This window comes from Oncorhynchus gorbuscha, linkage group LG16, assembly GCF_021184085.1.
Source record: "Oncorhynchus gorbuscha isolate QuinsamMale2020 ecotype Even-year linkage group LG16, OgorEven_v1.0, whole genome shotgun sequence".
Taxonomy (NCBI): Eukaryota; Metazoa; Chordata; class Actinopteri; order Salmoniformes; family Salmonidae; genus Oncorhynchus; species Oncorhynchus gorbuscha.
The window spans coordinates 21,975,003-21,994,573 of NC_060188.1; the positions used below are offsets into that span (position 1 = coordinate 21,975,003).

Here is a 19,571-nt window from a genome sequence, read left to right on the forward strand (position 1 = left end):
GAAGGCATTGGTGATGTTATAGGCCACGTCCCTGTTTCCTGAAGGTGAAATGCTAAATGACTTAAATGTAATGTAAATGTAAAGGTTACAGCAGAGCCTTTCATTTGGATAACATCATGTCGCACCGTTCTAAGATTAAGGGTCTCGGGGGGTCCCTTCCAGGTTAAGCTGACGGGTGGCCGCTGTGAGAATGATTGTTCTTTCTGACCCATCATCTAGAAAGGCGAATGTATCAATGCTTCTCCCTTCATTTTGCAGAGTGACTTTGACCACCTTCAACATGACCCTTGGAGACCGGTTCTGCTGGTCGAGGTACAGCTCCTTTGCAGCTCCTACCATGAGCATACTCTGCTCCTTCTTTGCTTGGGGAAATAGATCATGCAACACAGTGAGATGGATTTCTTTACAGCGGTTGCAGGGTTTCCTCAATGTGCAGGTCTCCACCTTATGGCTACGGGCACACTTGTAGCATCACTCGCCTGAAGTGATCCAGGCCTTCAATTGAGTTTGAGTGAGCTTTTTTACTCTGGGGCATGAGCCAAGGAAGTGCCCCTTACTATTGCAATATGGGCAGTAAGGCTGGAATTTGATGTTCTTGCTCTTGAGAGGGGTCTTCTTCCCGGGTTCCTCTCCGGCCTCACTATTTAAGTACATGGTAGTGGGATTTGGTCTTTCCTGTCCCTGCTGGCGTTCAAACTCCTTCCTTCCCCCTGTGGCTATGTCGGAGATTGTGGCCTGGTGAGCGATGCTCTTCGCCTTCACCTCCAACCATGTGGCCAGGTCTCTGAGAGCATAGGTGCTTCTCGAGCCCTCTTTCAGGATGCCCTTATTCAAACAATGTTCAATGAAACTGTCTCTGAGGTACACTGGAAGTTTGCTAAGAAGCCTGTTCACGTGGGAGCCACATTTAAGCTCGTTCCCGTCTTCTCCTTCAACGGATTGGAGCATCGAGGTCAGGGATTGGACAGCCAGGGAGAATTCTTGGAAGGCAGCATGGTCTCCCATTTTAATTGGAGACGTGTTCAGGATGTTGTTTAGTTCATTCTGGACTAGCTGACATGGCTCACCATATCTCGCCTTCAGGGCCTGGAGAGCTGCAGTGTATGGTGTTGCGGAGTGCATAAATGATTGGGCCAGCCTGTATGCACTGGGAAACAGCAAATGATCCATTAGTACTTGGTATTTGTAGCGTTCTGACAGATGACCGTGAATACCCAGTAGGCTCTCCAATGCCATTTCCAAAAGGACAAATTCACTCTCCTTTCCATTTTCAAAGTATGGCAGTTTGGGTCTGGGAATTCCATAGGCTGAGGCTTCTAGAAGTTTCATAATGTTGGCTCCCTCTTCTGGTTGCGTGAAGGATAAACCTGGGACATCTGATGAGCCCACTGTGACCTCATTGGGCCTGTCCCCTACTGTCCCAGACCCTCCATTTGTGGCAGCCGGAATAGGGCGAGAGCCCTCCGACCTGTTGTTTGAGGACTGGCCTGGCCCTGGATGAAAGGAACGATTTGCCTTGGTTGGTAATTGGCGGAAAGGCGAAGGAGTGATGCTTTGTCCAGATGGAGGAATGCTAACTTGTGTCACTGGCATAGAGGGCGTTGGCGGAGCGGCCCGTCTCCCGTGCTCAGTGTTGGCTGTTGACCCCGGAGCCTCCGAGGACTGTGTGCCATGCTGTACCAGAGGGGCAGATTGGGAAAGAAAGGCAGACAGTTCAGGTCCATGTGGAAGGGTGGTCAGGTCAACTCCCTGTTCGTTCTTCTCCAGGAAGGATGAGACCATCCGTGCCTCCTCTAATTCCCTTCTGGCTTGACGGTGCCGTCGCTGCTGTGCCAGGTCCTTGGCAATGAATTCCCTTTCCTGTAGAGCTCTACGGGCCTGCACATCCAATTGGTGACATCGTTCGTCAGCCTGTCGTTCCTCCTCAATCTGACGCTCAATTTCCTCCAAAGCTAATAGTTTCATCCTCTCTTGTAGGACAGCGTTCTGTGAATTGCTGAGGGCTAGTGAATGGCGGCTGCCATGGCCACTTCCAAAGGGGTATCCACTGGTCGAACTCCCACTCCGTCTAGAGTGCTTCGACGATTTCCCATTAGTTTAGGGGTGAGCGGAGCCTGCCTCTGGAAGCTGGTCGACCTGTGCAGTGGGAGTTACCTCATCCATAGGTTCCTCACGTAGACCACTTTCCTGCTCCAAAGCAGTTTCCGGTCCTTGGCTCAGAGGGGATGGTTGATGGCTGAAACATATAGTTGATCCATCAACTCTTTGAGCTCTGGTGGGCTTGCCCTTTGATGTCGGAACCTCGACCACATAGTCCTTAAGATAACCAGGTGCTTGCCTCGTTCTTCTGGTGCTGCTGGTGGTTGAGGATGAAGCCTTTGTTGCTTTAGGCTTAGCTCCTGGATATTTCCTTTGTTCCAAGACCTTTCCCTCAGCTGCTCTCTCCTCCTCTCTTCTTCCTTCCAGTGGAGACAATTCTTCCCTCTCCGCCTCCATTTCCTTTTCACCTGTCTTTGGTTCAGTCATCATCCGGCTCAAAGGACCATTGAAAGATTAGTGAAATCTGTGTGGGTAGCTGGACAGGTAGGATGACTGACAGTGAAGGTGACAGAGGAATGTATGAGACTGAGGCAGGAATTCCTTTAACCATAAATTGGTATATTTACTGGGTAGTCTGTGCTGCATCACAAAGGAAACAAATAACATGTATACAATCAAATTCATAATCAAAGATCAAATCATATCAGTCATTATTAACATAAGTTAAGGAATTCAACAGTCCAGTTCATTAAGATGTCAATAGTAATCATCCGAGAGTCATTTAGGCTCATAACTATTTATCATAAATCATGAAAGAATACAAACAGTGAATGGTTATACAATCTATAATCCCCATGATCAAAGTCAATCAGTTAGCAAACAATGACGTTTCTCATTTCACGCTTTCAATAGTCTTCATGTGTACATATAATTAATTTCAATACACATGAACCATATCGATTGTGTAATTGGCCTATGAGGATCTGTAGGGCCGTGATCATTGACAATTCACATTACACAATATGTTTGAAGCGTGCGCTCCAAGCCGCGCTCCGCGGTGATAACTATAAACAATAACTGAATGGCCCACTCTCCCGATCACCACAGATCATTCAGATGAAAGGTGAGAGTCGGTGGACTTACGTGGACGCACAGAACTTCTGGATCAGATGGATTTAGGGAAGAGAAAGCAGCGAGATCAGGCGATGGCAATTTCCTCCTTTTATAGAGTTGAGATCTGTAGGACATTTCCACCTGACCTAATTAAAGCGCCCCTGGCCCAGCTGAGTAAATGGCAATTAATTAAAGGAGTATTCCACCAACTCCATGGGCCTTTTCTACAGTATGTATATCTCCTACTTCTGTTCTCAAATTATTCAACAGATTCCACCATTTTTTCACGTGATTCTCATTAGCCTTCTTCAGACGGGAGATGGCATCCTTCACGGTCAAAATCCATCCATCCTCTCTTGTATCGCATCAACTGTTTCCTTCAACTAGGTTTGTTGTTTTTATTGTCGAGAAATCTGATGCAACATCCAACAAAATCGTGTTCAAATTCCCATTTACTCAAATAGACCCTAAAGATGTACCGATTTCTCTGTATTTACGCGTTTATCCATGTCTTGGTTGTGATATTCGGGAGGACTTGCTGTTTGTTTGCTAGCCGATGTGGCCTTCTGTGAATACCGCGCGTTAGCCTTGAATAAGTTTTTATCGTGTGTCGAAATTCCAATAACGCCACTTTCGCGATATGTTTCAAAATGTAAATGATCTTTATATTAAACTGTACTTCAAGTCAATATATTAAGACAAAAAATAAGTGTATGACGTTGAATTTCAATATTGACATGCTGTTAGCTCTCTAAAATGCTGCCATCTTTTTCAGCAGTCCCACATGACTCCTCCAGTTTTTGTTTTTTAAATCAATTTGCCAACATTTATAAAAAACAGTTTTGGATTTGTCATTATCGGGTATTGTGTGTAGATTTGAGGGGGGAAACGATTTAGTAAATGTTAAAATAATTTTGTAACGTAACAAAATTAGGAAAAAGTAAATGGATCTGGATTATTTCCGAATGCACTGTAAATCGGAAGACAATGTGAGCAGGGGCTTCATGCACCGCAAAATTCTGAGGGGACACAAAATGACTGAGGATGGCTGTGGGGTGGGCCCTAAATTTGAGAATTTTTTGACAAGCTTGCCTCTATGACTTGATTGATAGCCTGAAATGGCTTATTGGTAGATAGTTATGAGTTTGGGAACCCGTCTGAGCTAGCTAAAGCTAGGGGGGGGGAAATATTATTATAATTATTTCGTTTTTTAAGAGGACAAATATGAGGAGGTATGTGCCCTTCTGCCCCACTATGGATATTGAATGTGAATGTGAGACATCGAAAATGAAAAACAAACACAGTATGAGTTTCATTTTGGTTTATTGTCCGTGTGTCAATATCGGAAGGACATTACGTTTGAGAAACATGGATGAACGTCTAATTCTGATGTAAAACTGAGAGCTTGTAGCTCGGATGACAGTTTAGCAGCTGAACTCCAGTTTAGCGGTACTTCTCCGCAAGGGCCAGAGCCAGTTGTTGCAGGAACTTGTCCACGGACAAATGGATCTCGGGGGTGAATTCGGCGGGGAAGTAGGCGGCAACGACCACAATCAGGTTGTGAGCCAGAATCTGCAAAGAAAAATGGAAATAGATATTTCACCTTCACACAGGTAAAAATTCCGATGTTTTTTAGTGCTTTTTTTAGTGTATTTTTCTCTTACCTTGAAGTTGGTGGGGTCCACCATCAGCTTGGTGGCGTGCAGTTCACTGAGCTTGGTCAAGAAACCAAAGAGATCGTCCAAGTTACCAACACATTCATCGATTTGATTCATGATGGTGATGCCGTGCTTCTTCACTGGAGCGGAACCGGGGGCCACGGAAGCCCAGTGGGAGAAGTAGGCCTTGGTCTGGGGGTAGACGACAAGCATCCTGTAGTGGACATTAGAAATTAGGTGAGACAAATTTTATTTTAAATAATCATTCACACGGTCAGTATCGGCTCCATGTTTTTGCTGAGATAGGCTACGCATTCATAGCCTCCATAGACTTGACTGGGGAATTATGTGTTAATAAGTTGAATATTTGTTATAGTTTTTAATTTATCATACATCGTTATGTAATTACCTGGAAAGAGCCTGTTCTCCAATCTCATCGGATTTAGGGAGGATCTTGCCCCAGATGGCCTTCACGTTGGCTTTGTCCTTAGCTGAGAGACTCATAGCTGCGTCTTGTCCGTTTATCCACTTAAATAATGATGTTGAGAAAAGAAGCTTGTGAGCGTAAACTTCTCAGAGGCTGTTTTTATTGAGGCATGAGAGAAGGCACGCCCGGATGTAATCTCGGCTCCTCCTCTGATTGGGCATCTTTCCAATACATGATTAATGTTTTTATATGTTATGGACCTGAGCTAATTCGTATAATGCCCGAAATATGACATTTGCCCATAATCGATTTTGTTTTTTAAAATTCTGTCATAACATTGTATGTATTTATTTCATATAGATTGAATAACAAAGTTTTTTTTAGAAACACTTAATACCTCAATATTTTCTTTACGGTTGAGGTTTAATCGTACGGTCTAATCTTTCCTATACTCACATGTGATTCTGTACAAAAGGCAGTGTTGGGGAGTAGTGGACTGCATGTAATTCAACTAGTAATTTAACTACATTTTGCAGTAGCTCGGTAGTAGTTGAACTACATTGAAATCTAGTTAGGGTTTTCAGTAGTTAACTCCTTTCCCCCCCCCCATGTATCAGCTAACTACTGGAACTTCACACTACTTTCCCCCCCATGTATCAGCTAACTACTGGAACTACAGACCCCCCCCCCTATATGATAGGCAATCATATATTTTTTGGGTGCATTAGACCTGCCTAATTCTGACTCGAAACATCGTTTTTCTGCTAATAGGCTAAAATACACACTGTCAACATTTTACCTCAAAGTTCTCTGACCCTCAATTTTTACTCTATTACATTTCAGATTTACATATGATCATTTTTTAAGAAGTAGTTTGGATAGTGAACTTCTTTTCCATAGTAACTTTATATTTTCTTAAGGGTAGCTTTAGTGTTGCTTAATTTCTTCCAGTGTGAAGTAATTGCTAGCTTGGTAAACTATATTTTCAGAGTAGCTTCCCCAACACTGACAAATATTTGCAACGTGATTGGATTGGCAACTAGCAACCAAATCAAGACGTGTTGGCATAGATCCAATTTGGCCTATGTAGTCAATATTCACAGTTAATACATAAATACCGAGACAAATGATATACCTGGTAATCGGGAAGGTTTTGTTTCGATTAAAAAGCGTACCCTAGGCCTATCACTAAACATTGTAACAATATATAGTCTACGAGCATTGCATTTCAGTGGGGTTAAACAAAAAGCTGTGGTTTCATTGAAGTAAATAGGCTGATATTCACATTGAATAGTGTCCAGTTAGAACGCATCATGTAATTCCCCTGACGAAGGCAGATGAAACGACTTTTCACCAACTGACATTTAGATGAATCATTCAAAAATACCGGAAATATGGAACTATCAAATGGGTGGGTCCGTCTGAATATGAAGATAAAACATATTTCGAGTCATGCTCTTTCTTTAATAGTTTACTCCCAATCTAGGCTTTTCTTTTTTTAAATGAGATCCCAAATAAACACTTACATCAATAATTAGCATGTTATAAAGATAATATTGCAATTCAATGTGAATATTACAACGATACATTATAATAGAATTTAGGGCCAAATAAGGTTCTACCCTGAGATAATTGGCATTAAAGTTCCGAACCTTCATTCGTTTGAATAGTGTCAGATATTATTTTGAACTTAACAATATGAATTGGGGTATTAAGTACTATTTGCAGTATATAGAGAACATTGAACAGAACAAGGCTAAGTCAATTACTAAATGTTGACAAAAATGCCGATGAAGGCTAATCATGGCTTGATAATTCCATCCGTAGTAATTTGAATTTGGCAACGCCTAAATGACCAAGCATTATCTTTAAAAGTGAGATGAAGTTGGCACAATGCCGATATGTGCCACATTCGAGGACCTTGCCCCCTAAGACATTCATCCAATCATTTTCTGTGTTCTGGTCAGGGCGGAGATTCTGAACATCAATAAATTGGACGTTCCATGAGACAAAAACCTCAGGAATCCCTTGTAAACATTTTGCAAGTACCAACGGAAATCAACAAACAAACGTCAACATGGTCGACTGGACAGATGCTGAGCGCAGTGCCATCGTAGGCCTGTGGGGAAAGATCAGCGTGGATGAGATCGGACCCCAGGCCCTGGCCAGGTACATTCTTATAATATTTATGTAGATATCATTAAATAATAACACGACAATAGGCTACCTAGGCTAATTAGCACTAATTGCGTAGTAGGACATCCCGGTGTTCACTTTTGTTTGGTGCGATACAGACCATATTGATTGTGAAGTACAATTTTAATGGCAGCCTGTTTAATTTATTTTTAGACTTTTGATCGTGTCTCCATGGACTCAGAGGCACTTTAGCACCTTCGGCAACCTATCCACACCCGCTGCCATCATGGGTAACCCCGCTGTGGCCAAGCACGGAAAGACCGTGATGCACGGACTGGACAGAGCTGTGCAGAACCTGGATGACATCAAGAACACCTATGCTGCACTGAGTGTGATGCACTCCGAGAAACTGCACGTGGATCCCGACAACTTCAGGGTGAGTATTACACTTTAGCAAACTGAAACAAAATACAAAAATAAAGTATTGTGAATTAAATAGCGTTATGAGCCGATGTAAACCTTATTTAAATATTACATTCTCTATCTGGTTCCTTTACGGTCCCCTCTCCACAGCTCCTCGCCGACTGCATCACCGTGTGCGTGGCCGCCAAGCTCGGTCCCACCGTTTTCAGTGCTGATATTCAGGAAGCCTTCCAGAAGTTCCTGGCTGTCGTTGTGTCCGCTCTTGGCAGACAGTACCACTAGAGTATCACTCGACAGCATCAATAGGGAAGAGAGATGACACTCCAACTCCAGTCTGTTAGGCTGGAACCTGTGCCATAGCTACACGCATTGAACATAATAAAATACACGTAAAAGCATTTATCTTTTTGAAGTGTTGTTTTTCGATGGAAAATACTTTCCGGCAATTTTCCTGATGGCAATTGGATTCTAGTTAGGCCATCAATGGAATCAAACAAGCTGTGTACATCGCCTAGCCTACACATCTTCAAGTTTGAAAATAAATTATTTCCTAAAACGGTTAACACTCTTAACCACTAGTCTACCTGCCTACCATCACATAATGTTTTCCAATTGTAATATGATAGCTACAGTATATTTAAATTGTATTTTCTTTGTTTTAGATATTTAAATATGTATGTCCATAGAATGACTGAAATCCACGGTCAACAAATGCTTTTACTATTTTTGGACCTAAAAACCCATTTAAGTCAATATTTTTAGCAACATTTTAAACGTCATACCCCACTCATGTGAAATTATTTTCAACACATTAATTGAGTAGCCTAACAGAGTAGCCTAACACATTAAAACACATTAATTGAGTAGCCATGTAAAATATGATTTTGGAGCCTTGCCCTCACCATCACCGGATTTATCCACAGCAATGTGACAGGTCGCGACGTATTGCCAAAGGAGGGCAACTAATGCAGAGCTATAATCAAACAAATCCGATAAAATACAAAATAGTGCTGTAAGAATTATTGCGCCCTCGCGAGTGGCGCAGCGGTCTAAGGCACAGCGCAGTGCTAGATGCATCACTACAGATCCGGATTCACATGGCTCTCGAACATTGCCTCGCCCGAGTACGTATTGGATTTGCAGCAACGGGGCAAGACTGCAACTACCAATTGGATATAACGGAATTGGAGGGTAAAAAATAAAATATAGGCCTATATATATTATTTATTGCATCAATTTACTGTCCATCAACTCCTGGCTGAACACTATGTCACAGCCACTAACAACTAACAACCCATATGCCTGAAATCCTTACATCATAAAGCAACATGATACAGTGGTCTCGTCGCTGTAGCACATTCAGAGATCGATTGATAGACAGTAATCTAAAATAATAAATATATTTCGAAAAACGACCAGAAAAATTAGACGAAAGGTGAATTCCTAATTAGTTCAGGAAGAGTTTTGTGAGACATTCACAGCAATGGGGGAAGACATTTTGATCAAGAGAGACCTTTAGAAAATATGCACATTTTCTCTAACACTGTATATACAGATATGTATTTTACAGTTATAAGGAAGGTGAAATCTCATAGTTAGTCATTTTATAATTTGATTATACTATATTTAGAAAGCATATAAGTAATTTGAAGTCTTATTCATACAGTTTTGTTGAATAGGAAATACATCATATAAATATTTGATATTTTCGTAATTGTACTGTGATTGTACTGTCAGCCATGTATAACTATTTTTGCCAGAAAGGTGAGATTTTAACATATCTTGGAGTACGCAGCATTACTATTGTTTATAGCCCTCTCATGATAAATCATTACTTTTGGGGATTATGTAGATTCCATTTTAGATTACATTTAGTTACATTTAAGAGTTTTAAAAATGTTTGCATTTGAAACATTATTCTAGAATATTCAGATTATGTATTACATATTATAATAAGGTGGTATTTATCCCACCTTTGCATAGGCTTTTAGGGAACTCATACACTCTCTAAACCTCATTGAAGATACAAAAAAGTGAATGTTCAACCTTAACATGTGATAACTATACAACAGAACAGATGAACCAGAATGGCATTAACTCCCATGGTGGCTAAACATAATTATCTGTAAGCCACACCCCTAAACTACGTCTCCAATCTTCTGATCTGACCCACTGGGTAAGCAATAAGGCCATAGGGCTAAGGGCTGTTCTTATGCAATGCGGAGTGCCTGGGTTTTCATTGTGCCTATGCTGTCTCTAGTATTATCCCATTCAGCAACTACTCCACATTCATCAAAATAAATGTTACAGGTATTAGATAGGCTAGCCAAAATGATGGGCAACAACATACTGAGCTTGCGCATGTTGGGCCTAAAGCACTATTTTATAAATAATGTCTTCATTCCTTTGTCATTCCATTTTTTAAACGTGTGAATCTACAGTATTTAGCCTGTTGTATTGCTAACATTGAAATATGACCTTGATGGTGAAATGTGGTGGAATAAGGACACAAACACAGAAAATAACGTCATTCATTGCCCGTGTATTTTATTGTGATAACAACAGAGAAGGAACTGCAGCACTCCAATCTATCTGTATTTGTCAGCCAGGGCAGCGGACAAGGCTGCAAGGAATTTATCCACAGCAATGTGCACTTCGGGAGTGAAATCCGCAGGGAAGTGAATAGCCAGGGTCACAAGGATGTTGTGGGATAGAATCTGAAAAGTATATTTTAAAAGTTAATATTGACGAATTAATCCAGCAACATACTTAGAGTTGAAGTTGAGAGTGATATATATATATATAAAGATAATAAGTTATCTGGGAGCCAACCTTGAAATTGCCAGGGTCAACGCGCAGTTTGAAGGCGTGCAAATCGCTGAGAGCACTCAGTCCTCCGACGAGGTCGTCGATCACTCCGACAGCATTACCAATTGCACCCATGATGGTGCTTCCATGCTTCTTGACTGGGGCAGAGCCGGGGCTCAGGTCTGCCCAGTGGGAGAAGTAGGTCTTAGTCTGGGGGTAGGCGGTCAGCATCCTGTAAAAATGAGTTTGTATACCATTTTAGGCGTATTCAGATTCCTTAACTTTTAAGCATTATGCGTGTCTTACTCCTCTCGTCTTCTGTCTACAATGTAATCAAAGTAGTTTACTTATTATATGCATGTTAAAATACTTGGTCAGTGCAGGCAATATGCCGCTGTCGTCAGTTTAAACACAACCAGTCTCATAATTATTTCATTAAGAAGGCTTACCTTCCCAAAGCCTCAGCACCGACGACATCTGCCTTTACACTAATCTTGCCCCAGAAGGCCTTGACCACAGATTTGTCCTTTGCTGTCAAACTCATTTTTGCTCCTTTCTGATTGACCCGTATTAAATATACAAGAATTTAACCTGACAAGATGACTGCTTATACGACTGCCTATACAACTAGGCCCCTTTATATTAAAGTAGCGCGGGAGACACGCCCAGCTACGAACTAGGGTACACTCCCCCTACACCGCAACCATCTTGGTCAAAATCCAAGAGTAAGAAACGTTATCTTGGCTTTTATCAATTTTGAAGTCAGAGGGCTATGTTTGTAATAATTTACATCATTAACTTTTTTCTGAAACATTTTTGCCTACGTTTTCGTCTTCTGGCTGTACTGTGAAACAATGTATGGAAATAAATTGTCCCAGAGCTGTCAACTATTTTACCATTGTTTGATTGATAAATATTATAATAATAATACATAATAATAATAATTTATTTCGTTGCATGAAACGAAATATTTCTGTATATCATAAATTTCCAATAGGCTAATTCTAAAGCTGATTTTGCCAAAATAGAACAATTAGTTGACTAGTTAATTAGCAATTTAAAATTACGATGCACCTAATAAATTACATTGTACAAATCAAATCCACCTTCAAAGACCTGCATTGAATTGGATAATATTTATTCAAGGTGACATATTTGACATGTGTTCAATTAAAGTTCGATATGATCCCCAATTAAAAGGTTAATTGGACTTCGAATGATGATCGGGAAAAATGTCAGAAGTCATGCGAGGATATGGGTACACACCTATCTGCAAATAATACAGGACATTCCTGCTTATCATATTTATTGTCTTGAAATTAATCACTTAAAATGGGCGGGACGGTCTGAATCCCCGGATAAAAAAGGAAGGCATAATATTGTCGTAGATAAGAAACTGCCAAATTGTAGGCTGGAATTAGCTTGAATTATCAAATTATCACAACTTGTAAAAATATTTAATTAAAGTGATTGCATCCCTTTAGAAACGTTTATTTGAATAGCCTTATACACCGCAATGAAAACATTTTGAATAGTTTTTCCGTAATCTTGCATCAGTTGGATCAACAAAACTGTTTAGCTAGGGATCATACCAATTTTGAAATGTTGGTAATCTAGATAAAACTGTATAGGCCTAATTACTTATGATTTCAGATTTTAGGATCTAACCTAAATGATTGATTCTGCAACAACTAATAAATTAGCATTTACTGTTGCTTTTAACAGATAAAATATTGGATTTTGAAACTGAATTCTCAATAACATCAAGTTCGAGAGCTGAAGCGTTCACTTGGCCAATACTGGTCTTTGCCAGAGCCAATCATATGTGCCGTCTCCAGTGGGCGGAGAACACTCAGAAATATAAGTTGCAGGGAAAGTGTCTCCTTACACAAGACATTAATTTGTTCAATCTTGTTGCAAAACCGGAAAACAAAAACTGGCAACATGGTTGACTGGACAGACACAGAGAAGAGCACCATCAGTGCTGTCTGGGGCAAAGTAGATATCAATGAGGTCGGACCACTGGCTCTGGGAAGGTAGGTTATGGCTTCAGCCTCATTCAAATATATCATCTAATACAGTTTATAGTGGAGATGATCATGAGTAATTATAACACTATTATACGTGTCCTGTTATCTTATCATTACTATTAATATTGAGTTGATATTGTTACATTTGAATGGAGCATGTTAGAGTATTAATTAGGCATATAATTGAAATACATTTGAAAATAATTCACATATTTCGGTGTTCTTGCAACGACAGAGTCCTGATCGTCTACCCCTGGACTCAGCGTTATTTCGGCTCTTTCGGAGATGTATCAACTCCCGCAGCAATCATGGGCAACCCCAAAGTTGCTGCTCACGGCAAGGTCGTGTGTGGAGCTCTGGATAAAGCTGTGAATAACATGGGCAACATCTTGGCCACATACAAGTCACTGAGCGAGACCCACGCTAACAAACTCTTCGTCGACCCTGAAAATTTCAGGGTATGCCTTCTGTCTTGAGAAATATGTTTTAGGCTACACGTATAACATTCAGAACAACACGTCTAATTCCAAAGGTAAAACAAAAACGACGATCTAATGTAACATCGTCCTCCTTTGTCTTTTGTCCACAGGTGTTGGCTGACGTCCTCACAATTGTCGTTGCCGCCAAGTTCGGAGCCGCTTTCACTCCTGAAATTCAGGCAACCTGGCAGAAATTCATGAAAGTGGTTGTCGCAGCCATGGGCAGTCGGTACTTCTAAATGCACCCCAGACAAGTGATTGTGTTCTGACATCCCCGCTTGAGTGAAAATAAAGACATCGAAACAATCTGCCTTATTCGTATTAGTATAAACAACATTATGGTTAGGAGTGGGGGCAGGTTCAGTTCCACGACAAAATGCTTAACATCAATAGACCACTAACAGAGCAGCCAAAGTGCATGGTTAGATGCTTTTTTTGCCCTTTCACCACAATATCCATAACATCAATATTTAGGCAATATAGAGATGGGCATTGACCGATGGGAAACGGACTATTTTGTGAATGAAGTGCGGCTACACTGTAAACCCTTATTAGTTATCATTACTCAAAAGATTTGTGGAAACCCGCTGCACTAGGATTCTAGAGTACAGTTACTTACAACGTTAGAGCTGGCTTTACTCAAACTTAAAGTGTCACATGATCTCAAATGGGCAACAATTTAAAGTTGATTAAACACAAAACGTTTTAGTAAGTAGCAAGAAAGCTGAAAAGCTGGTTGCTCGGTGGTATCGGAGCTACAGTATGCTCTTTTTCAGGTGAGGTCATACGAGATGGTCAATTCCTGTTTTAAAAAACAGCTTTGTTTTAAAACTTACTCCATATGCACTAGTGGGTTTCTGAGATTATTTATAGTCAGGAGCAAGCTATCTGGATGTAACTTTACCTAAGGAGGCAAGGTGGAGTTATACCCAGAATGCTTATAGCTGTCAAAATATTTTTTTGCATATTCCCTTGTAATATAAATAATACTTTTTAGTAAATTATCCCAAGTATATTGAGTATATTGAGGTAACTATTTGCATCAGCTTTTTAAGTACAGTTGTGAGTATATTTGAGTAGTAGGAACCCAATTTAAATGCATTTTACTAACCCGAGTACCATAAGTAACTGAGCAAACATTTGGATGTTAAACATAGAATATCAATTATGATACTGAATAAAATTCAGCAAATTAAACATACAATATTGGTTCTGTAACTGATTACATTAAGTATATCAAACTTAAAATGAGTTCTAGGACTTGAAGGACTTGAGCAGTTCAAACAAACAAAAAACATTCTGAACCTGATAAAATTAAGTTGAATGAAAGGAATTGTTGAGATCCTGTTAGTTTTTTGCACATAATATTTTTGAGTTTGTAATGCACTAAAAGTGAAGTGTATATTATACTTAAGAGGCTGATGCAAATAGCTACCTACATTTTTTTAAAGTAAACAGGGCACAATGTTTGTTAGTGTGTGAAACTTGATATTTTTTGTTAAGTAACTCAAATAATTTGTGGAAACCAGCTGCACATCAACATTTTAAGTCAAAAACGTCAATCCAAGTTCTTTCTTTCAGTCAACTAGTCTAAAGCAAGTTAGCTTTACAGTTAAAAAAATAATAATTACATTTTCTTTAAAACACTGCGTCTTTCAGAAACACATCTCTAATTACATGAATGCACCAAACCTGATTCATCTATTTTAGCATCCATCAATAGATGAATGCCATTTCTGTACAGCATGACTCATTTGAACAGAACTTTAAAGAACTCCGATAACAAACCTCCAACTTTCAATCAATTCAATACTGTGTAACACTGCAACATTCCCCATCAACAACTTAACTATTAAAACATAAGCACAGTATAATGACCCTTCTCCAATTAACACTTTCAACTGATGTGGTAGCTTCCATTCAATGTAAAATGTAAAATAAAAATGAGGTAGTGATGTGCGACATCCATTTCACATTCTAACAACTTCACTACATTCAACTGTTTAAAATGAAGATTAATCTTGAAAATTTACATTTCTTCCTCCACGACAATTTTCAATCCATTATGTTTACAAAACAAAGTAATACTTGCAGATTATAAAATGTACTTATACACGCATTGTTTCGGTCCTAAACCTTCATTCCTGACTAAGGTGTCACGCCAAATCATTAAACTGACATATAAACGTCCTAAATGCAAGTAGACAGTGTGTACGAACGTTGTTTCCCCAACCTTCTTATATGTACCGGTCCACAACACTTCACGGGTATGCAAAACGACCTCTCCTTTCAACTCTATGAAGATTCCCGATCCATTTTTATCCTCTGGGACCTCGGCCATTTTTCATATGATGACGTCAGCAGTGTGAGCTTTGTGTCCATTGCTTCTAAAGCGTCATATATACAAGGATGTGTAAGGTAACTTCCCAATGCCCATGTTCAGGATTCCCAAACAGAAACACTTTCAATTAAACTCTACACCAACTGAAGTCAAGTTACTCTTGTATCTCTGTATCTCTGTGACCGGTTTGACTAAAGGCACAGATCAAATCAAATGCAGGCAGACATTTTAGTTGGCATTTGCCTACAAAACATTTCGTCTTCTTCAGTTTTTTATTTTTATTTTTATCCCTAAATATATTTTCCTTATAGGATAACGTAACTATTTACAAATATTTAGCACCATAAATGTTTTTGGTATTGGTATTTTACAGTTGATTTTTCAAAGCAAAAACCTTTGTGTTCATTCTGTCTCCATCCAAGTTTAACAACACCTTTTGTATAAACCCAAACGTGTTCTTCGTGCAATTCGGGTATCCGGTTGGAGTGAGTACATTAGCCCGTACAAACATACAAGTGCATTAGGCCAGCACCGGAAATCCTTCGTAACCACGTTCTCCTCAAGGACCACGTAGACTCTTCCTGGATGGAATGGCACAGCAGCTACATCTCCATCTCCATCGTCATCAATGACAGATGACGGCTGCTGTTCTCGATGGCTGCAGGGTCTTGGGATGTTCCCTCCTGAGAAAGAACATGCACATTTAATTATCATGTCACAATAAACTCTTATGAAGACACACAACTCCCCTCCTTCATTTTGGGTCAAATAATATTTTAACCTCACACACAAACACAACCCACCATGCAAGTTATGAACACTCCAGGGTCATCCTCTTGGAGTATTGCTGGAAGAGGACAACAGCTCGATCGGTGTTCAGATTGTGTGGTTGCTCCAGAGAAACATTACAAACAAACTATATATCTGTGTAAGGGCATCACTGATCTTAAAATGTATCATTTCAATCCAATCATTTGCTTTACATTTTGCTTACTGATTTAATTTGTATACCTGGCTGTACATATTCAGAATGGCAGCTATTTTCTGTCCATGTCTTCCAGTCTTTCCCTGCCTCTCTGGATAGGGCTAGCAAGCGTTCTGTGTGTTGATCAACATGGAATAAAACGAATCCCGGAGTTTCTAGTTTGTGATGCGATGGTACTCTGCACATACATAAAACAAAGTACAAAAGGCAATTGAAAACTGCTTTACTCCCCCTAACGTTAGCTAGGCTAGCTAATTGTTGAGGCGTGCTGCCAACCAGTTAAAACATCAACAAATAAATACGCAGATGGATTTGAACATGAAATTATCGACGTTAACGTTACACGTGCATTGATCCGTCAGAGTTGGCTACCAGTTAGTCATGCTTGCTAAATAAAGCTAGCCACATAGTTTTCACAATATTCCGTAATTAACATTATAATAATCATATAATATATTACGCATAGTTTTCTTTTAAAAAATAAAATAAAGATTTACCATTCGGATAATGTTGTATTTAGCTAGGCTAGGTCATGAAAATCAGCAGCACTTCTCCTTAAATTAATTGGCTAACATGAACTGCTGAAAAGTTAACCGACTTCATCTAATGTTAACGTTACTTACGCTACGTAGTAGTAGGCTCCGGAAATTTTCTCCCTAACTATAATAATGAGACTACATTAGATTTCCGTGCTCACAATTGCCTCCCTAATTCATTTTTATTTTATTTTTAATTAACAAATATCAACAAACAAAAGAGGAATAGTCACATGCAAACAAGCATACATACAAACTATTTACAACGCCAGGAATCCTAAACAAACACATCATATTAATTAATAATACAAGTTTTAATTGTCTTTTCGTTTTTCATTTTAGTTCAAGTAGTGCAATATGGTTTCAATCCATTTATAAAGTGAAAAAAGTTAGGTTTTGAATTAGACCATTTGCATTTGTGAATATGAAATGTACCTGGTATTATTAGCAGTTTAATTAAATATACTACATCTTTTGGTCAAATATCTATGGTGATATACAATGGGGGAAAGCATGGAAAATTGCTAAAACATATTGTATCAGTAACACGGTAAAGGAAGTTTCATTTAAAACGTTACATAGAATTTATTCTGTGAAACATGTTTTGGAAAGATTCAAGCTGAATATTGACTATAAATGTGATTTCTGTGGACTGGAGGAGACCATTTCGCATTTGTTTTTGCCTGTATTTATAGTAGATTTTTTTTTGATTGAAGTACAGAATTTTGTTACAAAAAAATAGGACCGGTTGTACTAATTAATGGTTTTGATATGATTTATTTCAGAAATTGGCTTACTATTGCAATGTAGCTTTAAATTATATAAACGTATTCGTACAAACCTTGGTGGGAAGTCAGCCGCCTGTGTGTGAGGTATACTACTGCACATGTACCTGGAGAAAGTCACCCCTATGATCACAGAGAAGATGTTGCCTTTGGCCGATGACCAGGCTTCAGTTTAAAATAATACATACTTCCAGATGCCCGCCCCATATGTCAAATGAACCAGCTTTTATATTACATGCAGTTAACTCTTTAGAGGTTATATCACTTGAACATAAATATTACTCTTAATTCAGTGCCACTTCATAAGCCACATTTTCTTGGAGACAGACAGACATCCACAGTGACACTTTGGAGACAGACAGACATCCACAGTGACTCGACTAATCTAGTCATGACCAGCTAACACCAGGAGCTTAAGGACCATGTCCAGGACACATTGAATGTGTAATGTAATTGCGCCATAATTTGGGGAATATAGGCCTTCTGACAACATTTTGAGTTGGCCTCCATCATCTTGTCACTGTTCAAATAGGTTTGGCCCGAACCAATTGGGGCATTACTACATTTAGCAATTTGTATTATTCTCACTGTTAGGCTTGAGGTGCCTACATAATTCTGCCTACATCATGCCAGAGAGTAAGCATGTCTATCACCTATACATCACACGCACTGACAGAGCACAATGCTATAGAGGGCCAGATTAGTGTCAGCACAGGTCATTGCAGAGGACAGTACATCAGCGCAATTTACCCTGTCTGATGGGAGACTCTAGAGAGGACAAATTGTGTAAGGCATAAAGAAAATCCACAAAAGAGTAGAGGGCATGAGAAGACCTCACCAACCATTTTCGACACCCTTTTATTTCTTATCTGGCTGTATCCACATGTGGCTGGTATGTGTTGTGGGAGGAGACAAGTAAGATGACAAGGCATAAGAGAAGAACGAACGATAGGCAGGAAGAGAGACTGACTTAGACCTCACTAGCCACCCCTTTCCTAATCGTTCCATTCCCATAGTTTCAAAATTATGTGTACGGTGTGTCTTAGACGTTGGGCCACCTAACAATGTTCAGATGCACCAGTTAACCCTGCTGTGGAAAACAATTTTATGCTGTGCAACGAACAGGCAGATGCCACACAACATGCCAAAATCAATTCTCATGGGAGCACTGCTGTTAACACTGCCTGAAGGAGTACCAGGAGACCATGAGCTCCTGCAACACCATAATAGTATAACAGAGACAAATGACTGAATATATTACTCCATAGACTGCTATATGAAAGTGCTCAGTATTAGTACTGTAAGCAGAGGTTATCATGATGGCATGTTCTCTCAAAGCAAACCAGGGAGCAAAGTTCAAAGCCACCCCATTTAGCGGTTCATCATGCTTTACTTTGTAAATGTCTAATGACTTCAAGTTAATTAATAAAAGTATTGACATCTGATAATTCAAATAATGATTGTGAGTATTTGCTGGTTAGGCAATATAAGATAGAACAAACATAATAGCTGAAGTAAGTATTATTGTGTAAAACAAATTTAACCCCTTCAACGTACACATTCAATGTACTTTTTACAAAGTCCACAAAAGCACAGTCATAGGCCTACCTTACTAGGCCTACCTCCTTGCTAAGACAACAAGACACAAGCCAATCCCTCTCAGCGTGCTTCCATGTAAATAATTTAGGTTCAGGTGTAAATTTCATGTTGAACTGTACAAAATAATATGATTTATTATTGGAGAATACCACAACAGCATTTCAAACACATGAGATTCACAGTTGTCAATTTTTGTTCCTCTGGTTACAGT

General features: G+C 39.6%; 4 protein-coding genes across 4 annotated transcripts; 2 read left to right on the plus strand and 2 right to left on the minus strand.

The window, feature by feature from the left end:
• Positions 1–4,459: 4,459 nt before the first annotated feature.
• Positions 4,460–5,385, minus strand: LOC123998807 (hemoglobin subunit alpha-4-like). Its single transcript, XM_046303969.1, has 3 exons — positions 5,221–5,385; positions 4,818–5,025; positions 4,460–4,725 (listed from the first exon to the last, which is right to left on the minus strand). Exons 1-3 carry the CDS (start codon positions 5,313–5,315, stop codon positions 4,597–4,599), a joined length of 432 nt encoding a protein of 143 aa, XP_046159925.1. The 5' UTR covers positions 5,316–5,385; the 3' UTR covers positions 4,460–4,596.
• Positions 5,386–7,245: 1,860 nt separating this feature from the next.
• Positions 7,246–8,195, plus strand: LOC123998806 (hemoglobin subunit beta). Its single transcript, XM_046303967.1, has 3 exons — positions 7,246–7,407; positions 7,588–7,810; positions 7,948–8,195. The coding sequence occupies exons 1-3, from the start codon at positions 7,316–7,318 to the stop codon at positions 8,077–8,079; spliced, it is 447 nt and encodes a 148-aa protein (XP_046159923.1). The 5' UTR covers positions 7,246–7,315; the 3' UTR covers positions 8,080–8,195.
• A 2,124-nt stretch (positions 8,196–10,319) lies between these two features.
• LOC123999407 (hemoglobin subunit alpha-like) lies at positions 10,320–11,222 on the minus strand. Its single transcript, XM_046305182.1, has 3 exons — positions 11,055–11,222; positions 10,630–10,837; positions 10,320–10,514 (listed from the first exon to the last, which is right to left on the minus strand). Exons 1-3 carry the CDS (start codon positions 11,147–11,149, stop codon positions 10,386–10,388), a joined length of 432 nt encoding a protein of 143 aa, XP_046161138.1. The 5' UTR covers positions 11,150–11,222; the 3' UTR covers positions 10,320–10,385.
• Positions 11,223–12,478: 1,256 nt separating this feature from the next.
• LOC124000720 (hemoglobin subunit beta-1-like) lies at positions 12,479–13,420 on the plus strand. The gene is made up of 3 exons (XM_046307295.1): positions 12,479–12,641; positions 12,871–13,093; positions 13,225–13,420. The coding sequence occupies exons 1-3, from the start codon at positions 12,550–12,552 to the stop codon at positions 13,351–13,353; spliced, it is 444 nt and encodes a 147-aa protein (XP_046163251.1). The 5' UTR covers positions 12,479–12,549; the 3' UTR covers positions 13,354–13,420.
• The last annotated feature ends 6,151 nt before the right edge of the window (positions 13,421–19,571 follow it).

Bases quoted from the DNA above. Each gene is read 5' to 3' on its own strand.
- LOC123998806 (XM_046303967.1), top strand. From the start codon at position 7,316: ATGGTCGACTGGACAGATGCTGAGCGCAGTGCCATCGTAGGCCTGTGG. The intron at 7,408-7,587 runs GTACATTCTTAT...ATTTATTTTTAG, and splicing joins GGACCCCAGGCCCTGGCCAG to ACTTTTGATCGTGTCTCCAT. The intron at 7,811-7,947 runs GTGAGTATTACA...CCCTCTCCACAG, and splicing joins TGGATCCCGACAACTTCAGG to CTCCTCGCCGACTGCATCAC.
- LOC123999407 (XM_046305182.1), bottom strand. From the start codon at position 11,149: ATGAGTTTGACAGCAAAGGACAAATCTGTGGTCAAGGCCTTCTGGGGC. The intron at 10,838-11,054 runs GTAAGCCTTCTT...TCATTTTTACAG, and splicing joins GGTGCTGAGGCTTTGGGAAG to GATGCTGACCGCCTACCCCC. The intron at 10,515-10,629 runs GTTGGCTCCCAG...TATACTTTTCAG, and splicing joins TTGACCCTGGCAATTTCAAG to ATTCTATCCCACAACATCCT.
- LOC124000720 (XM_046307295.1), top strand. From the start codon at position 12,550: ATGGTTGACTGGACAGACACAGAGAAGAGCACCATCAGTGCTGTCTGG. The intron at 12,642-12,870 runs GTAGGTTATGGC...TTGCAACGACAG, and splicing joins GGACCACTGGCTCTGGGAAG to AGTCCTGATCGTCTACCCCT. The intron at 13,094-13,224 runs GTATGCCTTCTG...TTTTGTCCACAG, and splicing joins TCGACCCTGAAAATTTCAGG to GTGTTGGCTGACGTCCTCAC.
- LOC123998807 (XM_046303969.1), bottom strand. From the start codon at position 5,315: ATGAGTCTCTCAGCTAAGGACAAAGCCAACGTGAAGGCCATCTGGGGC. The intron at 5,026-5,220 runs GTAATTACATAA...TGTCCACTACAG, and splicing joins GGAGAACAGGCTCTTTCCAG to GATGCTTGTCGTCTACCCCC. The intron at 4,726-4,817 runs GTAAGAGAAAAA...TTTTCTTTGCAG, and splicing joins TGGACCCCACCAACTTCAAG to ATTCTGGCTCACAACCTGAT.